The 18,662-nt window shown below is 39.5% G+C and overlaps 2 protein-coding genes across 2 annotated transcripts; one reads left to right on the forward strand and one right to left on the reverse strand.

Moving 5' to 3' along the window:
• Positions 1 to 8,168: 8,168 nt before the first annotated feature.
• On the reverse strand, positions 8,169 to 12,104 carry wdr83os (WD repeat domain 83 opposite strand). Its single transcript, XM_082535928.1, has 4 exons — positions 11,938 to 12,104; positions 11,345 to 11,450; positions 10,187 to 10,284; positions 8,169 to 8,563 (listed from the first exon to the last, which is right to left on the reverse strand). Exons 1-4 carry the CDS (start codon positions 11,985 to 11,987, stop codon positions 8,497 to 8,499), a joined length of 321 nt encoding a protein of 106 aa, XP_082392054.1. The 5' UTR covers positions 11,988 to 12,104; the 3' UTR covers positions 8,169 to 8,496.
• A 101-nt stretch (positions 12,105 to 12,205) lies between these two features.
• Positions 12,206 to 17,078, forward strand: wdr83 (WD repeat domain containing 83). Its single transcript, XM_082535927.1, has 10 exons — positions 12,206 to 12,338; positions 13,002 to 13,114; positions 13,354 to 13,474; positions 13,578 to 13,683; positions 13,845 to 13,893; positions 14,101 to 14,227; positions 14,374 to 14,441; positions 14,564 to 14,672; positions 15,126 to 15,240; positions 16,231 to 17,078. Exons 2-10 carry the CDS (start codon positions 13,012 to 13,014, stop codon positions 16,384 to 16,386), a joined length of 954 nt encoding a protein of 317 aa, XP_082392053.1. The 5' UTR covers positions 12,206 to 12,338; positions 13,002 to 13,011; the 3' UTR covers positions 16,387 to 17,078.
• The last annotated feature ends 1,584 nt before the right edge of the window (positions 17,079 to 18,662 follow it).

An 18,662-nucleotide genomic window follows, 5' to 3' on the forward strand; every position in this document is an offset into this window, starting at 1 on the left:
GTAGTACTTTGGAGTGATCCGAAAGTAGAGATTTTACATAACTCACTCAAGCGGAAGCAGATTTGACTCAGTATGTTCAATAATAGCCTGGAAAGAAAAAGTCAATGTCTATCATGAGCTCGACTCCTTTAGATAGAGGACTGAGGAATCTGTAGGTTGTAATTTTTTTCTTCAGCATCAGTAAGTGAGCTGTTTGTTCTCCGTATATTGCTGCGAAAGGCTTCCAGCCCCTTCTGGTGCTTTGTTTGTGTGAAATCTTGAAATAATAATAATAATGGATTGCATTTATATAGCACTTTTTGGGGCCCTCAAAGCGCTGTACAATTCCACACACTGGTGGAGGCAGCTACAGTTGTAGCCACTGCTGCCCTGGGGCGGACTGACAGAAGCGAGGCTGCCATATTGCGCCATCGGCCCCTCTGGCTATCACCAGTAGGCGGTAGGTGAAGTGTCTTGCCCAAGGACACAACGACCGAGACTGTCCGAGCCGGAGTTTTTCCTTCCCACTGTCGCCAAAGTGCTTGCTCATAGGGGGTCATATGATTGTTGGGTTTTTCTCTGTATGTATTATTGTGGGGTCTACCTTACAATATAAAGCACCTTGAGGCGAATGTTGTTGTGATTTGGCGCTGTATAAATAAAACTGAATTAAATTGAATTGACTTGAATTAGTGTTTACTCTGTCATGAGCAGCTTACCCATAAAACAGGCTTTATTAAGTACGATCCATGGAACTCAGAAGCAATGAAAAATGCAAGGGTGTCAGCCACAGCGGACTGTAAATAAACTGCTTTCCCTCCTCTGTGTGTCTTTTATCAACAGTGAGTGAGCAAAAGGCAAACAGTTATTATTGCAGTGAGATGAAGATGCTCCCGGGCCGGTGCAGCTCTCCTCGCTGCCCTCCTTTGAGCCTTGTCTGCCAATCACTTGTCATATCTCATGTGGGACTCTGACAGACATCTGCAGGTTGGATTTTAGCCAAAAGTGGTGGAGTGATTGTGAGGAGAGAAAAAAAAACATGGAATCTTTCACACCTATATCTTTTTATGATTTGAAAATTATCTTAGTACATTTTGATATTATTACCCTTATGCTTAAAAATTTGCTCAGTAGTCTTTAAAAGCTGGTCCTGATTTCTTTTAACTCACACTGCAGTGTCTCACACAGAATCTAAACAAAGGGAAGCATTGTTCTGTGTGAAGGATATATTCAATCTTAGTTTTTTAATACTATATGAAGCTTTATTTGGAAAATATTACTGACATAATTTGAATCTAATTTTAGATGCTGTCATTTCACCAAATTACTTATGTGTAAGGAGATATGCTTGACATATAGAAGTCAATAAATCAAAAAATACACGCAGAAACCTTCCAAAGGCTGAACTGTCACTTAATAATTTACATGAAATTTTAACACTGTAGGCTATTAATCACTCAGCCCACATTTTCAGCAATTACTATTCATTGTTCAGTTAAATGAAACATTCTCCAATTAAAACATGGAACAGAAACAAACTCGTCCAAACAGGGCAGATTTTATACTATTCTAATTAATTTATGCTAATTAATATTCTAGATTTCGGTATAATTGAAATATGTCAACTTTCATTTAAGATGTTTTTTGTTCTGGCAAGTGATGCGTGAAGTTAATCACACGCATCATTTACTCGATGTTTAAAGTGACCTGATTTTCCCGGAATCAAAATGTTTTGTTAATGTCCACCCTGAGTTAATGCAGCTGTTCAGCGCGAGTGTAAAGCGGCTGACCTACCTGTCAGGTGCTCTGCTCTCCAGGGAATACTAAACCTGCGGACTTCTGGGACTCCAGACCCTCCCACCGGGTGTCCGGTGGTCCCGACCTGTTCACCTCTCGGGCGGAGGCGGCTGGAAACCAGTCGGCGGTGCTGGGAGCGGTGGACCAGGGGAAAAGAAGCAGTAACGTATCCACCAACGGAGGGGAGGAAAACTCCATGTTCACATCCAGAACATCCCGACTAAAGTGACGTCCGCCGGGCAGTGAAAGTCAGTGCAACGCGCACTAAAGAGCCCAGATGCGATAATGTTGTTTGAGGACGAACAGTCACCAGGGAAACTGGAGAGCTATGGAGGATATGTTTTTCCAGTCAGTTGTGGTCTGCTCTTCTTAAAAGGACGTTTCGGTCAGTGGGTTGATGCTCCTCATCCACTACTCCCCCCCCCTTCTCTCTCTCTGTCCTCTCTCCTACTATTCAGATCGACTTCATTTATAGGTTGTAGTGTTTTGACGCACTGAGCATGGCTATAATAGCCTGTGATCTGTAAGTACAGACACTTTATTTGTCTTGCATGATCTTCAAATCTGATTGACTTTTACTTATTTTTTATTTTAATTTGTCTATTTAAATTAAATTACTTTTATATTGTATTTTTTTCTAACCAGGACTGTCGTTGTGTAATTTGATGTTATAAATTCTTTCATTTTCTTCATCCACACTCTTCAGACTATCCCCTTGATGCTCTGATCGAGGTGTTTATGTAATTCCCCCATCAGCTTTTTCTCATATTTGCTTTGCTGAGAGTCGAAGCAGATAGAGTATCTGTGCACAGGGCTGTACATGGTTAAAACCTATGAGGAACTGGCTTTATTTCATTTTATGATTGTTTATGATTATAGGCTATAAAGATACAAATTTCAGATATATGAAAACTATTATTTGCCATGTTAGAGTATTTCACCTCTGTCTCTATTTTTATGTTTTATGGTCCATTCCCCAGTGTGTCTCCTTAAAATAGAGACAACGGAGATCACAAAGGAGATCATTTTCAGGCAGATTTATAGGTTAAAGCTACAGGACCTATGTTGACTTAGTTTCTCTTTTTTTAGAATTCGGTGTCAAACTGTGCTGCACATGGAAAACCCGTGCCATTGCACCGGTAACACTGTGCAGCCTACCATTTGAGTTTTCTGTGCATGCTTGCCCCCCGAGTCTTGGCATTATTCCATGCACAAAGAGTGAGTGCGTGACAGGCTGGTGACGCAGAATACCAACTCAGCATCTTCTCACCCACTGTGCTGGTGTTCCCATCTAACAGCCATAAATGCAGTTTAACCTCATTTGAGGACGCAGAAAGCTGCCAGAGTAACAGAGACTCGGTGGGGTTTCAATGAGCTTTACACGCGTTAACACACATGCACTTTAATGCCTGATCACAGCTCACATGGGCTGTGGTACAGAGACTGCTGCACTATAGAATCTGCAAAGGATGCGATCTAATACAGTAAATAAATATATACCGGGCAAATAGGGACACAGTCTGACAGCCAGGGGTAAAACTCCAGGTTGGAATGTTAGAATTACCCTCACAATAAAAATTTTAGTCTTTGATGGCTTCATAGTACTTAACTTTATCACCCCATGTTATCACTGTAATCATATCATTCAACATATGAAAATAATGACCAATTTTAAATGTAGCCCCTCATTACGTGTCATTAAGAGAGTGTGCACTGTTCAAACTTCATAATCTTTCTTATTTATTGGTTTATATACAGTCGTAAACTGTTGATAAATTTTAACCATTATCCCATTTGAAAATCAAGTCTTTAACCTTGTTAACATGTCAGTATTATCTTTTATGTGCTGGAAGACGTATCAGTGACGTATGGAGTCTATGTCTTGGCTCAGCATGGCACGTTGGAACTGCAGCATGCAAATGACGGGCTCAAAAACCACATTCAGTTGGGACTTGTCAACATGCAGCAGCAGCACATAATTAACTGGCTCATACTGTAGTCAAACATAAGACACTTTACCATCTCTTGCCTGCTGCATTTTGCTGTCACTCACAGCAAGTGCAGAAAAACTGCACTTGCTGTGCAGTTTCAAAAATGATCACATTTTTTGCTTAGCTGTAACAGCTGCATCCATGCGTTGTTCAGCATATTCCAGGTAGTGCTAATATTTCAACAAAATTCACAAAAATTTTCTCTTCACTCTATTTGTTTTACCAGCAACCTCTCTGTGTTCAGGACAAATTAAGCACTGGGTTTTCTTCAGCTGATTAAGGAAATACTTACTTTGGCAGAGCGGACTGGTTCCACATCTCCCTATAATCGTTAAAATTTGCCCTTCAGTAACAGAGAAAAGAAATGCAGGCAAAGTATATTCAAGTAATAACTTCAGAGCTGTTTATAATTTTGGAAGTCATCCAATCTTTTCCCTGCAATTTACTTCACATTCTTCATTCTTGAAAGCAAACAGTTATTGGAAATGACCTGCTTTATGACACAGGTTTCTAAGGTGGAATGCAGGATTAGCCCATGTCTTCCTGTGTTTGTCAGGGGAATAGCTGCTTAACTAAGCAGAAGAAAGGGTAATGTACTGACTCACTGATATAAAAGCAGTCCAGCAGGACATGCAGAAATTTTAATATCATCAACACGTCATTTTATGGACTATGTTTTATCCTTATGATAATAATAGTGAGACAATTTTTTTTGCAGTGGTAAAAAAAAAATCAGGGTAGGCCATCTTCCACTTTTTGTGCGTCATTAAAAAATATAGTGATTATTCTGTTATTTGATCTTTAAATCATTTTAGGGAAAATGCCAAATATTTAACTATTTCATGTATAAAGTTACTGTGAATTTAATAACACTCACCTAAACTTGTGTTATTATTTCATCAGAGATTTATTCATTTGTGATGCCACTGTGCCCTCTAGTGTTAGACACACACCTGTCCAGCAGTCTTTTTACAGTCCTCGGATCAGATGAGGCAGAGCAAAACAGTGAGATTAGATTTAATTACAGTTGCCTCCAGCCAGTCATCCAATGAACTTAAGATCTCCATTCAGTTAAGTGTGGCAGTTTTCAATATCCAAATTATGCAGCCCATTGATCGGGCGCTGACGATAACTGCTAACTCAGCCAAATTCAATATCCTCCCCATCGATCACAAACAACTGGAGCAGATGGAAAGGAAAAACTACAAAACTGGCTTCTTTAAGGGCTTCAAAAACAATTCAGTTAGCAGTTTGACTCAGGACAGAATCAGGGGAAAATCCAATGGATTCTGCTGTAAATGTGGCAGCAAGCCAAGCAGCTCAAGTGCCCACTTGGCATGGCTGTGGTGGAACCAGGCCTGGGGGGACATGAGTTATAAGCCACTAAATCAGTCTCACATCCAGCTGACTCTCCAGCTTCTTGTCTGTCATCAGCACACAAAGTGTAGGTGTCTGCATGAGTTGTGCTCAGTGCCCTTGCTGAATGAGACACTGGAGAAGCAAAGACTAAAGGGTGAGTGTGTGTTTGTGTGGCGGCGATTACTGCTCCTCAACAAAGAAGGAAAAGTGTACAATCAGAAACGGAAAACTTTGAAGTATACTCTGAGGTAATGTAAAAGATCTTTATAAGCTGTGGACTGTTTTAACTAGTGCATCTAAACTGTGGAGAGTAGAGTTAATGTAGGAGATTTGTGGATCACCAGAGGAAGAAAACTGAGTTGAACAAGAAGCACACAGATGGTGCAAACCTCGACCAAGGCAGCTCACTCTCAGGGCAGCATTTAAGTATAAGTATCTTTACTCTTTTAAAACCTTATTTAACAAGTTTATAGTGCAGTAAATGATGTTTACTTCAAATATACAATCATTATGTAGCAGTGGGTAATGGATAAAAGGTATTGATTTGTAAAGAAGTGGACATGAATAACTTGAGCTTATTATTTAATGGTACTTAAGTATATTTCTAACTAACTAGGAAATACTTTTTTAAAGATGTAACACATTTTGGGGTGAACTTGAAAGAAAGGCAGATGTGAAATGTAAAAGTGAGATCAGAAGTCAAATCTGACATGATATTTAGATGCAAACTGTAATGTGATATTTAGAATCTCCATATATCATTCCGTATATGCATAAATGTTGTCAGTACAAACAATGTCAGTAAGAAACATAGTGTTAAACAGCTCTATATAGCATTATTATCAGTTTGAGATTCAGATAAATCTACGGACATAGATGGAGAGGTCAAAGGTCAGTTGTGACATGATATTTTAAATCTTTATATGGTACTTTTATATGTTGACACACCACACAAGAATCTACATTCTGAATTATAAGGCTGTTTGTCCATTTTTGACCAATAAATCATCAAAATCTTAATGAATTGTTAACATGACCTGACTCCACAGCCCTACAAAGCTTGATCAGAATTCCTTCAAAAGATTTCAAGCTATGATATTTACAGATAGAATGACATGGAAGCAAATGCTGTCAAGAACATAACCAAGGTAACAAACGAACACATATATATTCTCCTGCATATATATGCAGGAGAATACCTTTGGGTTGTCTGCCTTATTAATAGTAATGTGATAGGTCTTGAGAGGCTCGGGGGAGTTTTTTTCCAGTTTATGAAGGACTGATTAGAATTTTATGGTCCAATAGTTCAAAAATCAAGATCACTTTCACCACCTTCAGAAAATATATTTTTGGCAATAATTTAAAAAATGAATGCAGCCTTAATACCATTACCACATTTTTTGGTAATTGTTCAACACCATACCTCATAAAGAGAATTGTGAGCATACTTCTTTGGTCACACACGTCTGTACGTGTATATTACATAAGACTTGGGTGCAAATGCATTTGCTGGTGGGAGGAATATAACTGTTCCATGAATTCCAGTTTTTAATATAATTGTATGAGTGCTAAAATGTAGTAATCTACCTTACTATTTTCAGTTTCATTTTTATTTGTCCTATGTAAGTTAACATTGGGTCAACATTATAATGAAATGTGTATGACAAGACAAAACAAGTCACTCAGCATCTAAAAATGTCACCAGATAAATAGCAATGTAAGTTTAAAAACCATGAAAAAAGCATAGAAAAATAAAATTTTAAAAAGTCCTTATGTGTTGGGTGACTATGATACTTGATAATGCTGTGGGCCTCACGCTCACTCGGCTGGAGATAAATGCCCGTAATGGCTACATCACTTGCCAGTGATGTTGTCTGCCACCTGCACCACTCTGCAGTGATTTCTGACTGTTGGCAAATCAACTCCCATACCAACCTGTCACACAGGCCTTCAACAGGCTCTCGATAGTGCTCCTGTAGAAGGTTGAGGAAATATTGGGGGTTCATACCAAACTTCCTAAGCCTCCTTAGAAAGTTTAAACAACGACATGCTTTTCTGACCACAGTGTCTGTAAAGGTTCCAGGAGAGACCCCTGGTAGTGTTCATGTCAAGGAACTTGAAGTTGCTGACCCTTTCAACCTTAACACCTCTGATGTTTGGAAGCAATTTCAGAGCAATGATGGTGATGAATGCAGAGCTGTAATCAGTGAAGAGCATTCTTATATACGTATTCCCCTTGTTCAGATGGGTGAGCACAGTGTATATTGCCAACACGATGGCATGGTTGATGGGTCTGTTTTTTTGGTAAGGCAAATTGAAGAGGGTCCAACATGTCAGGGATGGAAGAGCAGACATGTTCTTCGTGTTGTCTGGTGCAGGATGGTAGTCCTTAAGACATGAATCCACCGGTTTCTTGGAGACAGGAGTGATGGTGGATTCCTTGAAGTATCTGGGGACCAACAACAGCTTAAGGATGGGTTTTAGAACTTATTGATGATGGTTAGACTTTTGGTTAAGAGGGCTGAGAGTTCAGAAAGGCATGCAAACAAACACTTGTGTACCTGACAAGTTTAAAGCAGATGCGGTTAGCAGTTGTGGAAAGGGTGAGAGACATGCAGATCCAAGAATGTTGACTCTGTTCAGACAGATTTAGTTTTGGGTGAAGCGTTTGTATCTCCCACTGGAAACTCTACATCCAAACGTACAGAATTAACTTTCTGGGATTTGCATACCTGGTTAATTAAGCACGCATCAAAACACTGACATACAGTAACATCCAAGTATTCGCAGGAGGATTCAGTAGGACTTAGTGTAATTCACTATGATGGTGAAGCTTTGTGGAATAAACCAAACTGTAAATAGGGGAGAGATTAACTTGATAGGAGGTGTCAAAGTCTGTTATTTATTTTGTGACCTGTCAAATGTACCCGAGCGTCACAAAAATGAGATGTTAAAATATTTATTTAAGGCCAAGTAAACAATTTAAATGTCATATAAGCAAATCCTTAACACTTTTCCTCCAGAGTAATAAAAGCCAGCAGATCCTTTTAAAACCGTACAACTTTATTGACAACATCAGTTCATGAACAAGCAAAAGACTTAGAAAAGGTTATAAACAGAAAAAACAGAGAAACCAAGATATTTACCAACCCAAGATATAACAGAAGTCCAAGATATTTTATCTTTCTATCTTGACGTAGAGCTGTCCTTGCTGTCTACCTCTCCTGCTCGTCTGTTTTCTCTCTATTACATTATGCTCTTCTTCGTCTCTGTTTATGCTCATAGATGGCCGGGGGATTCAGTCAGATGTGCCGTCACCCACTCCTGCATCCACAATTAACTTCTGCTCTCTCCTGAGATTGGCCCTTGGTTACCATGGCGGTGACATTGGCTGTGGGTTCTGGAGGTAGGACATCACAACTGCTGAGATGGACAGCCTGAAGACAGCACAGAAAATGGGCTCAAACCATCATGAAAACTGTGAAATTTGGGTTTTTAAAGGCATGTTAAAATTTTGCTTTGTAGCACCTTTTTCTGCAAAGGGGAGCTCTTTAAAATGACTCATTGTTACACTGCTTACAAAACAAAAACACACTCCTTGTTGCTTTTAATTGTATTATTTTGCTGAATACTTTGGGTATTATGAAATACTGCAGTTGAGCACAGCTAAGAGTAGAATTTGTGCCTGAACCTTTTGAAGCTTCTATGGCATAAATTCACCCACAAACGTGGGACCATTTTCATCTGATAACCTCAATGTCATATTTGCTCTCCACTGTCCATTTATCCTGCATAGCCACTTTCCGTTGTTTAATAACACAAGGATACCAGTGTCCTAAATTTGGCCTTGAACCAGCTTCTACACACACAAGGCTGGTGCCTTTAACTCGTCGTCCGACATTATTTGCCGAGCCAAACATTTTGCATTACTAATCTTTGAGTGCATTAGGTTAATTTTTAATACGACGTCATTCAGACAATGGACAAGGTTTTCCTCATTGCAAATCTGTCTGTGAAGCCTGGACAGGTGCCCTACTGTAGTGCTCTTTTATAGGCGAACATACCACCTAGAGGGGTCTGTGACGGCTGCACTTACAGCCACACAGTGGTAATACCCACCATGTTAGTGTAGAGGCTTATTAGTAACATTGCATTCACATTTCTTTCTTTAAATATAGGAATTAATTTACAGGACAATAAATAACTGGTTTTGGTTTAGAGTTAATTCACATATCCACATAACACTGCATTCTAAAATAAGTGCGCACATTTTAGTTTACACTGTTATGTATGATTAACTTTTTGTTTTCTGAGTTACCTTAGTTGCAGCTGTTCCAGTCCCTTGATTAAGGAGCCAAGAGGTGGAAAAGGGGCGGAGCGAGCTTTAAAGGAAGACTACAAATTGGTTCACGCCATAACTCAGGACCAGGGGGGGGATTGGAGTTCATTATGTTTGGTTTTGTTAGGTTTTGTGTGTTTTTACCCCTTCTCCTGTTTTTGTGGGCTGATCAGCCACTATTTAAGTTTCCCCTTTGTCTCGTTAAGTTAGGTCAGTTTGTTTGAGTTATCAGTTGTGTTGTCAACTTTGAGTAGAGTTTTGTTATTTTGACCTCTTTTATGGGCCCAAGATTTTGATTCTTTTTGCATGAGTTAACCAATTACGTTTTTTGGGTTAAATAAAAAAAATCATTTTTTTGGACTTTAACCTGTGCCTAAGTTTCCTTCACTGCTCAGTCCATCACAGGTCACACATTTAAAAGCTTTTGGACATTAAAGCTGGCTTGTCTGGACTTGCAGTTGCAGCAAGACAATAGGTCTAAACTCCAATTTCAAAAATGCAAAATCCTCTCCTATAATCTAAACATTTGTTCATTTTACTTGCCATTATAACTAAGAACTAACAAAAATAGTTTAAGTTTGTTCCAGTTCGAGCCAAAAAATTTTACTTTTATATCAAATGCCTTCAACATCGATAAATATTAAACAATCTACGAAGGACTGCCACACATGCATTGCGTAGTGTGTTTATAGTGCATCCACAGATGGGATGGTACACTCACATGAAGCTGCTCATCATCTGTTTGGTGTCTTCTGAGCTTCGGGAGTTTGCAAAGCTGATGAACGAGCAGTAGACTGCAATCCATGCGCACCACTTAAGCTGAAACACAAACACATGAGTCAGCTTTAGACTGTCTTTATGTTCTGACGAGCTTATTAGCTTTTTCACCTTTTTAAAAAAAAAAAAGGTGAAAAAGTTGCAAGGCTGAAATCTGCTAAAGAAATAGAGGGGCATCTAACAGCACAGCTCCTAAATTGCTCTTAACTGGTACATGAAGTACATGAGGAACAATTATGTGGTCTGGAAGTGCTCGTATCACAGAAAGCATACAGAGATGCTTAACACAGCATAACCCGTGTGGGGGTTATGCTGTGTTGAGCATCTGTTATCCCATTTGGACAGAGGTCCAAATAGGATAACAGCATTCCAGGAAAAATCTAGTCTGAAGCCAAGGGTGGTCCTGAAATCTGTTTTCAAACAAGCCTCTAAATCACTAAATCCTTAGTTACAGTATTGAGTAGAGAATGGAACAGAAAGAACATGAATCACATGGGCTCAAAATAAGACCACAGGTTTTATATACTGAGGAGCTGGAAGAGAGTAAAGTGTGTTTAATGCCTGCTCCAACTGATTCAGAAAGCTGCATTCTCACACAGGGATCCTTTGAGTAATGTGTACAAAAGTTCAGAGCTTAAGTGCAAATGTGAAAACAGCAAGAGAGTACATTTTTAGGTGTTGCCACTGTTTGTACACCATCTTTAAAAACACCAAATGCAATAATTCCCAGCATTTGCCTAAAATTTAAGATGCTCTTTCTAAAATTTTTGACTTGAATCAAAAATGAGTAAAAATGACCCGTTGGTGATTGAAAGAAAGTCAGTTATAAAAATGTTCTCCTTGGACCTTGAATGAATGACTTCAGCTCTATCGTCTTTTTTCCCCCCCACTCATCGTGTCCTTTGTGGTCACGTCAATAGCTGCTGTTCATCCTTTCATCTAAAAAGGCAGGTTTACTTTTAATCTTCTAAATGGAATGAATGGGACTAAGGTCTATCCTTCCTGGGCAACACATGTTTATGTGGACACACAAACATGCAGAGAACAAAGGAGATGGAAGTCAGAGTTTTGGTGTGAGGAGGGCTGTGTGTGTGTAGGTCACCTTGAGCATAAGTCCACACATGCTGAAGATCATGCCGAGCAGGTTCATGTAGTCAGGCGTGGGGTCCTCCAGTGTCGGGTTGGTCTCTGTGCTGGGAGGTTTGTACCTGTCACAACACAAACGTATTTTAACCAAAGACAACTAAAAGGGAAACTTACTGTTTCTTGGTCACTGTTAAAATCTCTGGTCTTAAGTTTATATAAATAAACACACATTTTACAAGTTATTGCCTAATTTATTGGTACTGGTTGTTTTTGATTTGCAGCTGTTAACATTTTCCCTACAACAACCTCTTAGTTAACCATTGTACATCTTTATGAAAACTGCTACTGACTGACAGCTAACTCAAAAGAGACCCATTGACAATCACAATGGTAAATAACGGTTAAACCAAAATGGGAACAGGTTGGGTTAGTCACGACGATTTTGTGTCATGGAAAAAATTAAACAACCAAGAGCAGTATATATTAAGTCCTACAGCTAATTCGCCCAGTTAATCCTTTCAGGCTTCACTCATTATAAATGATATAGGTTAGCTAGCTGTTAGCTCTATTCTATAACGTAGAAACTTGTTTACTGATTTAAACGCCCACCTTAAGATTTTATTTTGCCTCCTCGGGTCTGCCATATTGTTGGATGACATAGTATGTTTCAAGGTGTTCCTACTGTAAGCAAATGAAAATAAGTTTAAACACCGAAAACCGACAGACAGCTGACCAGCCACTTCAGGAAAAGCGTCGACAGAGAGAGTCGTTTCCGGTGTATTTAACAATAAAAGCTTAACCCAATCCATAGGCCAATATCAAAGCGGTAAATGCTATTTGAGCTTTTATTTTGACGGGAATAAGTGTTCCCATGATGCATTGCGTGTCTGTGCTACAAACATGGAAGAAATGATTTAAAGGAGCCGGTTGTAGCTACAAACTGAGCAGAAACGTTGCTTTTAATCAAGAATGCAAACATGACACGTCCCTGAAACTGTGTCTTAGTAAAAGTAAGTGAGCGAAATAAGTTACATAGAAGTAAATAAAATTGACTGCTTTTAGTCAAGAGGTCTTTTAAGTCATCCATGGAATAAGGAGAAATTGACAAAATGTATCCGTGATGTAACTTAAATAGTTTAAATACTTCTGTTGGTATGTAGTGCTTTTGTGAAAGCTAATAAAAAACCTGTCCTTTCTGTATGAATATCATATACTCCGTAATATCATACTCGTAACCAGCTTAAATTTTTGTAGCCGTGTAAACCTCTTGTCTTAAATCTACAGCACACTACTACTTTCAGAAGAATTTAACAGTTTGGGATCGCCACAGCATGTCCTTCATATCATCAGTTTGTCTTCTCTGTGGTCTTCGTCTTTTCCCTCACACGTGGCACCTCCACATCCTTTGTTCAATACTATGGTCTAAACCACCTCAGCTTTGGCTCTTTGACTTTGTCTCCAAACTGCTCGACCTGAGCTGTCTCTCTGATCTAATCTAATTCTAATCTCCCCCAGTGTTGCAGTGCCACTACTACTCTTTGCATCATCACCATAACACCCGCCTCTCTCCCATTCATACACATGTATTCTGTCTTGCTTCTGACTTTCATTTTAGAAGGAGATGTTAATGTGGGTAGCTAAAATGTTTGTGTGTATGTGTGTGTTTTAAACAGAGGTTAAGTGATGGCATTTCCTCAGCCCAGACCTCAGGCTCCTCAAATTCCTCAACATCTTCTCAGGACCATAGACTGTCAGCAAGGAGCTGTCAGGGCTGTTCGCTTCAACAGTAAGAAAAGGCCCCACCAAAATTATCTGTTCAGTCTGTTCAGCTGCTGGCTGAACAGACTGAACAGACTCAATTGCTAAATCTGGTTGTAATGTATATATGCATAATAAAATATTACAAGTTCAGGTCAACTCAATAAAATATGTTCTTTATTTCATTAGTTCAAAGTATGTAAGCTCTATTCCTCAGTTCTGAGTTATCCACTTATATCAGCTTGTCTCTGTGCCATGTCTTTTAAGTTGATGGGAACTACCTGCTGTCTTGTGGCAGTGACAAGTCTTTAAAACTGTGGAGTACGAGCCGAGGCACCTTGTTGAAGACGTACAGTGGTCATGGATATGAGGTTTTGGATGCAGATGGGTGAGAGAATTACCATTGGGTTGTCCACAGGGTTTTAGTCTCAGGAATATAGGATCAGAAGTAATATAAATGAATGACCTTTTCTCGTTGGCTCTTTGCACAGGTCCTATGACAACAGCCAGATTTGCTCATGTAGCTCAGATAAGACGGTGATTCTGTGGGACGTTGCCACTGGCCAGGTCACACGCAAACTCAGGGGTCATGCCGGGGTGGGTCCTTCTCTTTTTAGCTCTGTTTCACTTTGGGCATCGTGGTATTTCATTTGAAAAACATCTGCATGTTTTCATGGCGGCTGCACTGTTGTTTGTGCCTGTGTACTTGTTTTATGTAATATTTACTGTCTGTCTCCTTTTCAAATTTTCCTTTGCAGAAAGTTAACTGCGTGCAGTTTAATGAGGAGGCAACAGTCATATTGTCTGGTGAGTCATAATGACATTAAATTATTTATGGAATGTGGATGTTTTAACCGGTGTCTGCTTTATGTCAAAGTCAGTTATCTGTAAATTCTCAAAGTTTCCATGCTTTAATGGAACTCTTTTTAGTATTTCTCGTATTTGCCTAGCAAATGTGTAAACTATTACATTTGTATTTACTGCATTTCATTTTTATGTATTCTCGTCATTCAGGGTCCATAGACGGGACGGTTCGGTGCTGGGACACCAGATCCAGAAGATATGAGCCAATCCAGGTTCTAGACGAAGCTCGGGACGGCATCAGCAGCCTCAAGGTGGCACAACACGAGCTGCTCACCGGGTCAGCACTTCAGACATAGTTGAAAAAAAAAACAACCTGCATGTTAAAAGTTTCACAATTTAAAAACAGAGATTTGATTCGTTTATTCAACTGTTTTGTTCATTTTTGCTATGGCAGCTTATAATAATAATGATCTTGTGTTTTAGGTCGGTGGACGGCAGAGTGAGGCGCTACGACCTGAGAATGGGACAGCTACATGTTGACTTCATCAGCAGTTAGTAATCTAACTCTAAAGTTTAATCTCAGCAGATATTACTGTTTTAAACTGATTTTTGTAGCAAAACAGTTTCACTGAAAATATAAAACCACTGAAGTGTTTTTATCCTTGCGTTCCAGGTCCTATTACCTGTGTGTGTTTCAGTCAAGATGGTCAGTGCACCCTGAGCTCCAGCTTGGATTCAACACTCAGACTTCTAGACAAGAGCACCGGTGAAATGCTGGGAGAGTGAGTGCTGATTGTTTTCACTTAGAGTGTGATGTGCTGCCAATATGGCTTCATAAAGTAAAAGCAATACAAGAAGTATTGTTTTTTTGTTACCTTTTTGTTACTAACTGAAATCTGAAAACTTGTTCCCTGACAAGCTGACTGGTTGCAATATTTTCTTTGCAACAAGTTTCGCTCAGCAGCAGCCAGGAACCACCCATCAGCTTGTCAGAGAACATACATTTGTCCCTCGCGACCGTTGGTTGTGCTCTTGAATAATGTCCGAATGACATCACTCGAGATACCTCAACATTTAACATAACCTCAGGTCCAAATGACATAAAATGAAATTTAGAAATTTACCACAGAGCGCAGTTAAATTATAGTGAATCATTACAAGATTCTAAATGGTACGGTTTACTGATATAAATACGTTTTTTAACTCGTGTTTTTATCATATACTTGTTTTTATAGGTATACCGGACACAAGATGAAGGGCTACAAATTGGATTGCTGCCTGTCCAGTAAAGACACGCACGTCCTGAGCTGCTCAGAGGACGGACACGTTTACTGTTGGGACCTGGTGGAGGTAACTATCAATTTGATTTTCAAAGGGTACTTAAAGGGCCTCTGCAGAAAACAACTGTTATTAAATGAAGTGAACAACATCTGCATTCTGTCAGTCACTTTTGCATCAATGTGGTTTTACATCTGTAATCATTTGTTAGTATCACAGTTAGGTGTAGTAACCAGGGAAGATAATCAAGTAGCATTTCCAGACACATGTATCATTTTATAAATGATATCTTAAGCAGGCAAGATCCAGAGTGTAAACTAGCTTTGCTACACAAATCTAGTGATGGTTAGCTTATAGCATTAGCTGATGAATTGAATTTCAAAATAGCCCGCTAAGTTACCAGATCAGCTCTGTGAGTTTAAAGGCTCAAAAACAATATTTTTTTAGCTGGTATACTAACTTTTTACTGGAAAAAGACTGCGTAGAGGTGGATTTAATATGCACAACTAGCCTTGCTAATCCTGACTGTGCATTTCCACTGATGGTTAAGTTCCCACTTGGTCATTCAAGTGTCTTATTTTAGCCTTACTGCTAATGCAGATATATTTTGGGATTATAAATTTAGCAGCAGGCTGGCTAATCTCAGCTAATTTGCTAATCTGATTGCCACCAAAATGTTGCCCACTTTTGGAAATGAGAGCACAGGGATGGATTGAAGCACTGAAGTACTGAATAAGAAACACATCTTTTGGATTTTCACAGAAAATGATGGCAACCAATGGTCTGAAAATGTCGTCTTCAGAAACGTCTAATACATGAAAAACATTGCATGTCTTGTTCAAATAATAGGTGAAATGCAAGAGTTAGTCAGAACCACAGTGGGTGGAAATAGAGCGTTCTCAGTGCAAACCCCCAGCAGATCATTATCATGTAGAACCTGTGTGATTTTTTGTGACAAAATAATGAATAGTGGAGGTTATTTGTCAAACCCACACAAAAATTCTTTACTAAAAGCATACAGTCTAGCATCCAAACTAACATTTTTGCTTGTTTTACTTTCAGGGGTCTTTGTCGTTGAAGCTGCCGGTGGGGAAAGCAGTTGTCCAGTCCCTGTCCTTCCACCCTACAGAGACCCGTCTCCTCACAGCTATGGAGGGGCGTGTCCAAGTGTGGGGCGCAGAGCAAGAGGAGATGGAGGAGGATGTGATAGCCACGTAGAGGGTGAAAACAAGAACCTGCTGTCTGTACATACAGTCTATCTTACGGACCTTAGAGAAGCGCACAAACCTGTTCCTCCCACAGCCAGATGTTGTGCCTGGAAACACTGGATTTGGTGCTGGAGTTATCACTATAGTGTTTGTTATGTGAGTCTTACCAGTGTTTGTTATGTGAGTCTTACCAGGAGAACCTGTTCTCTGGCATACTAATCAAATGGGATTAGGTGTGCACCCAGTGATAATGGACATGCCTGAGAAACCAAGCTTTTTATCAGAGCTAAATAGAAATGTTCCTCCATTTAATTTTATTTCTGTGTTCCACTCAAAAATAAATAAAGTGAAAAAGGTTCAGCTTGAATAAAATCTTAAAAAGAAACTGTTTAATTCTTAAAAAGTTCCAAGTATTAGAGTTGTTTTTGTTTGAAGCTGAGTTACATCAGTAAACTAAATTCTTAATTTGTAATCAGTCTGACGAGAAGACAAGTGAATCCTTAACAAACCAGCCAACTCATATAGAGGCAAAAAGTAAAGAAAGAAAAATACTTGGCTTTGGTTCACAGACATAAACATTGTGATTGTGAATCCACTTCAAATCCACAAGTTAAACAGACAAGCTTGCAAAATGAGTGATTTTTGTATTTGTGCCATTCTTTTTTATATATATAAAATCCTTCAATAATAAACATTGTGTAAATTACACAAACGCATTTACTGCATGTGTCTTTTTCAACTAAGAAAACTCCCATAAATACAGATGTGGTCAGCAAGAGTTTATTTTTATCAGAGATTGTGGACATCGTAGATTTGCAATGTAATTTGTAATTGTAAAATAAATATAATGAGAATGACAAAAAAGTATCAAATAAATAAATAACTTATCTTACATACATACATTTTATCTTACATACAAAAAACTGTCCACTGCAATCCGCAGTGATTGTCGAACCACTGGGCGTGTCTACGCAGCTTTGTACATGTCAGTTCTGTTATTCAACCCCAACATCGCACCAAAGAGTTTAAATAAATACATATGAGTGTATTTACAAAATGGTCACGTTGTTGTTGAAGAATTGCGTTGACACGTAAGCTTAGTTTACCCTTTTAGATCAGAAAATATTTACAACAAAAATCAGTTAGCAATAATAAAATAGTAAAGCTTTCATTAAAAGACAAAAAACGATCAATGCACTTTTGAACAGATAACTTCTAATGCCCCATAAACACATATTATTAGCGGACATGCCATTAAAACTGAGTCAATGAGAACAGCAACTGCAATCAAACATTTAAGTAGTTTTGATATTTTCACCCAGAAGTCATAAAGAAAACAGCTTATTTTCAGCTTATTGAGTTTCTCATTTCATAAGAACTGATTTCCGCTTCATTAACTGCACACCACGAAAGAACAAAAGTTCATTCATTTACAGAGATTACAAGAGAAGGTTCGCCAAGTTCATGTCCCCCTTTTACAGTACCCGTTTACTCTCAGCCATCTAGCCCACGCAGCTGCAGCCGGCAGCTGACAGCTTTTCCACCTTGTGCCATCGGTGCGAGTTATCAAGAAAGGCCACGTCCTCGTGGTGGGTGGGCCTGCAGCACGGTGCATTGTGCCACAGCTCCCCGAGCACTGGGCTGGGGAGAAGTCCAGTGAGCAGCAGGTTGGTGAGGGTGAGGTCGTGGTTGGAGCGCACACGGGGACACGTGCCGCTGCAATACTTGAATAAAATAGTCTCATCTGAGTCGTAGCCCAGCCCCAGGTCCCGAACCTGCAGCAGGATGGAGTGGAGGCCGCACTGGGAGTCCAGAGCTGAGCGGCGTGATCGAACTGGGATCGGTACGATGGGATTCAAAGATGGTCCGACTCCAGAAGCTTCCATGTGGCTGTTTTCCACAGCTGAATAACTGCTCCTTTTGTCCTCATCTGGAGAAATGTGTGCAGATGCTGTCTGTCGTTTCAGATCTGGAAAAGACAAAGTCATTTATACAACTGATAAACCCACTTACAACTATATTTACTTTCATTTTCACATTCTCAAAGCGAAAAGTCATCGGTTCCAACCGTCACTTGAGTCTTCACTTACCAATCAGCGATCTCAGCAAGTGGCCTTGTCCCCTCTCGACGCAGAAAAGAATCACCACAAACTTCAACAGGGACCTCATCTCTATGTTCTGGTCTTCGTTTTTCGCTGTCGATCAAAGTGGGGTGGGTTTGTATGTCTGCGAGTGATGCCTAAGATGCAGACGAGTCGCGACCTCCAATATATAGCCCCAGGAGAT

This window comes from Aulonocara stuartgranti, assembly GCF_965226115.1.
Source record: "Aulonocara stuartgranti genome assembly, chromosome: 6".
Lineage (NCBI taxonomy): Eukaryota > Metazoa > Chordata > Actinopteri > Cichliformes > Cichlidae > Aulonocara > Aulonocara stuartgranti.

Coding starts and splice junctions, on each gene's coding strand:
- wdr83os (XM_082535928.1), bottom strand. CDS start 11,987: ATGTCATCCAACAATATGGCAGACCCGAGGAGGCAAAATAAAATCTTA. Junction 10,285..11,344: donor TGTGTGGACTTATGCTCAAG/GTGACCTACACA, acceptor TTTGTGTTTCAG/CTTAAGTGGTGCGCATGGAT. Junction 8,564..10,186: donor CAGATGATGAGCAGCTTCAT/GTGAGTGTACCA, acceptor TGCTGTCTTCAG/GCTGTCCATCTCAGCAGTTG.
- wdr83 (XM_082535927.1), top strand. CDS start 13,012: ATGGCATTTCCTCAGCCCAGACCTCAGGCTCCTCAAATTCCTCAACAT. Junction 13,475..13,577: donor GAGGTTTTGGATGCAGATGG/GTGAGAGAATTA, acceptor CTCTTTGCACAG/GTCCTATGACAACAGCCAGA. Junction 14,228..14,373: donor CAACACGAGCTGCTCACCGG/GTCAGCACTTCA, acceptor CTTGTGTTTTAG/GTCGGTGGACGGCAGAGTGA.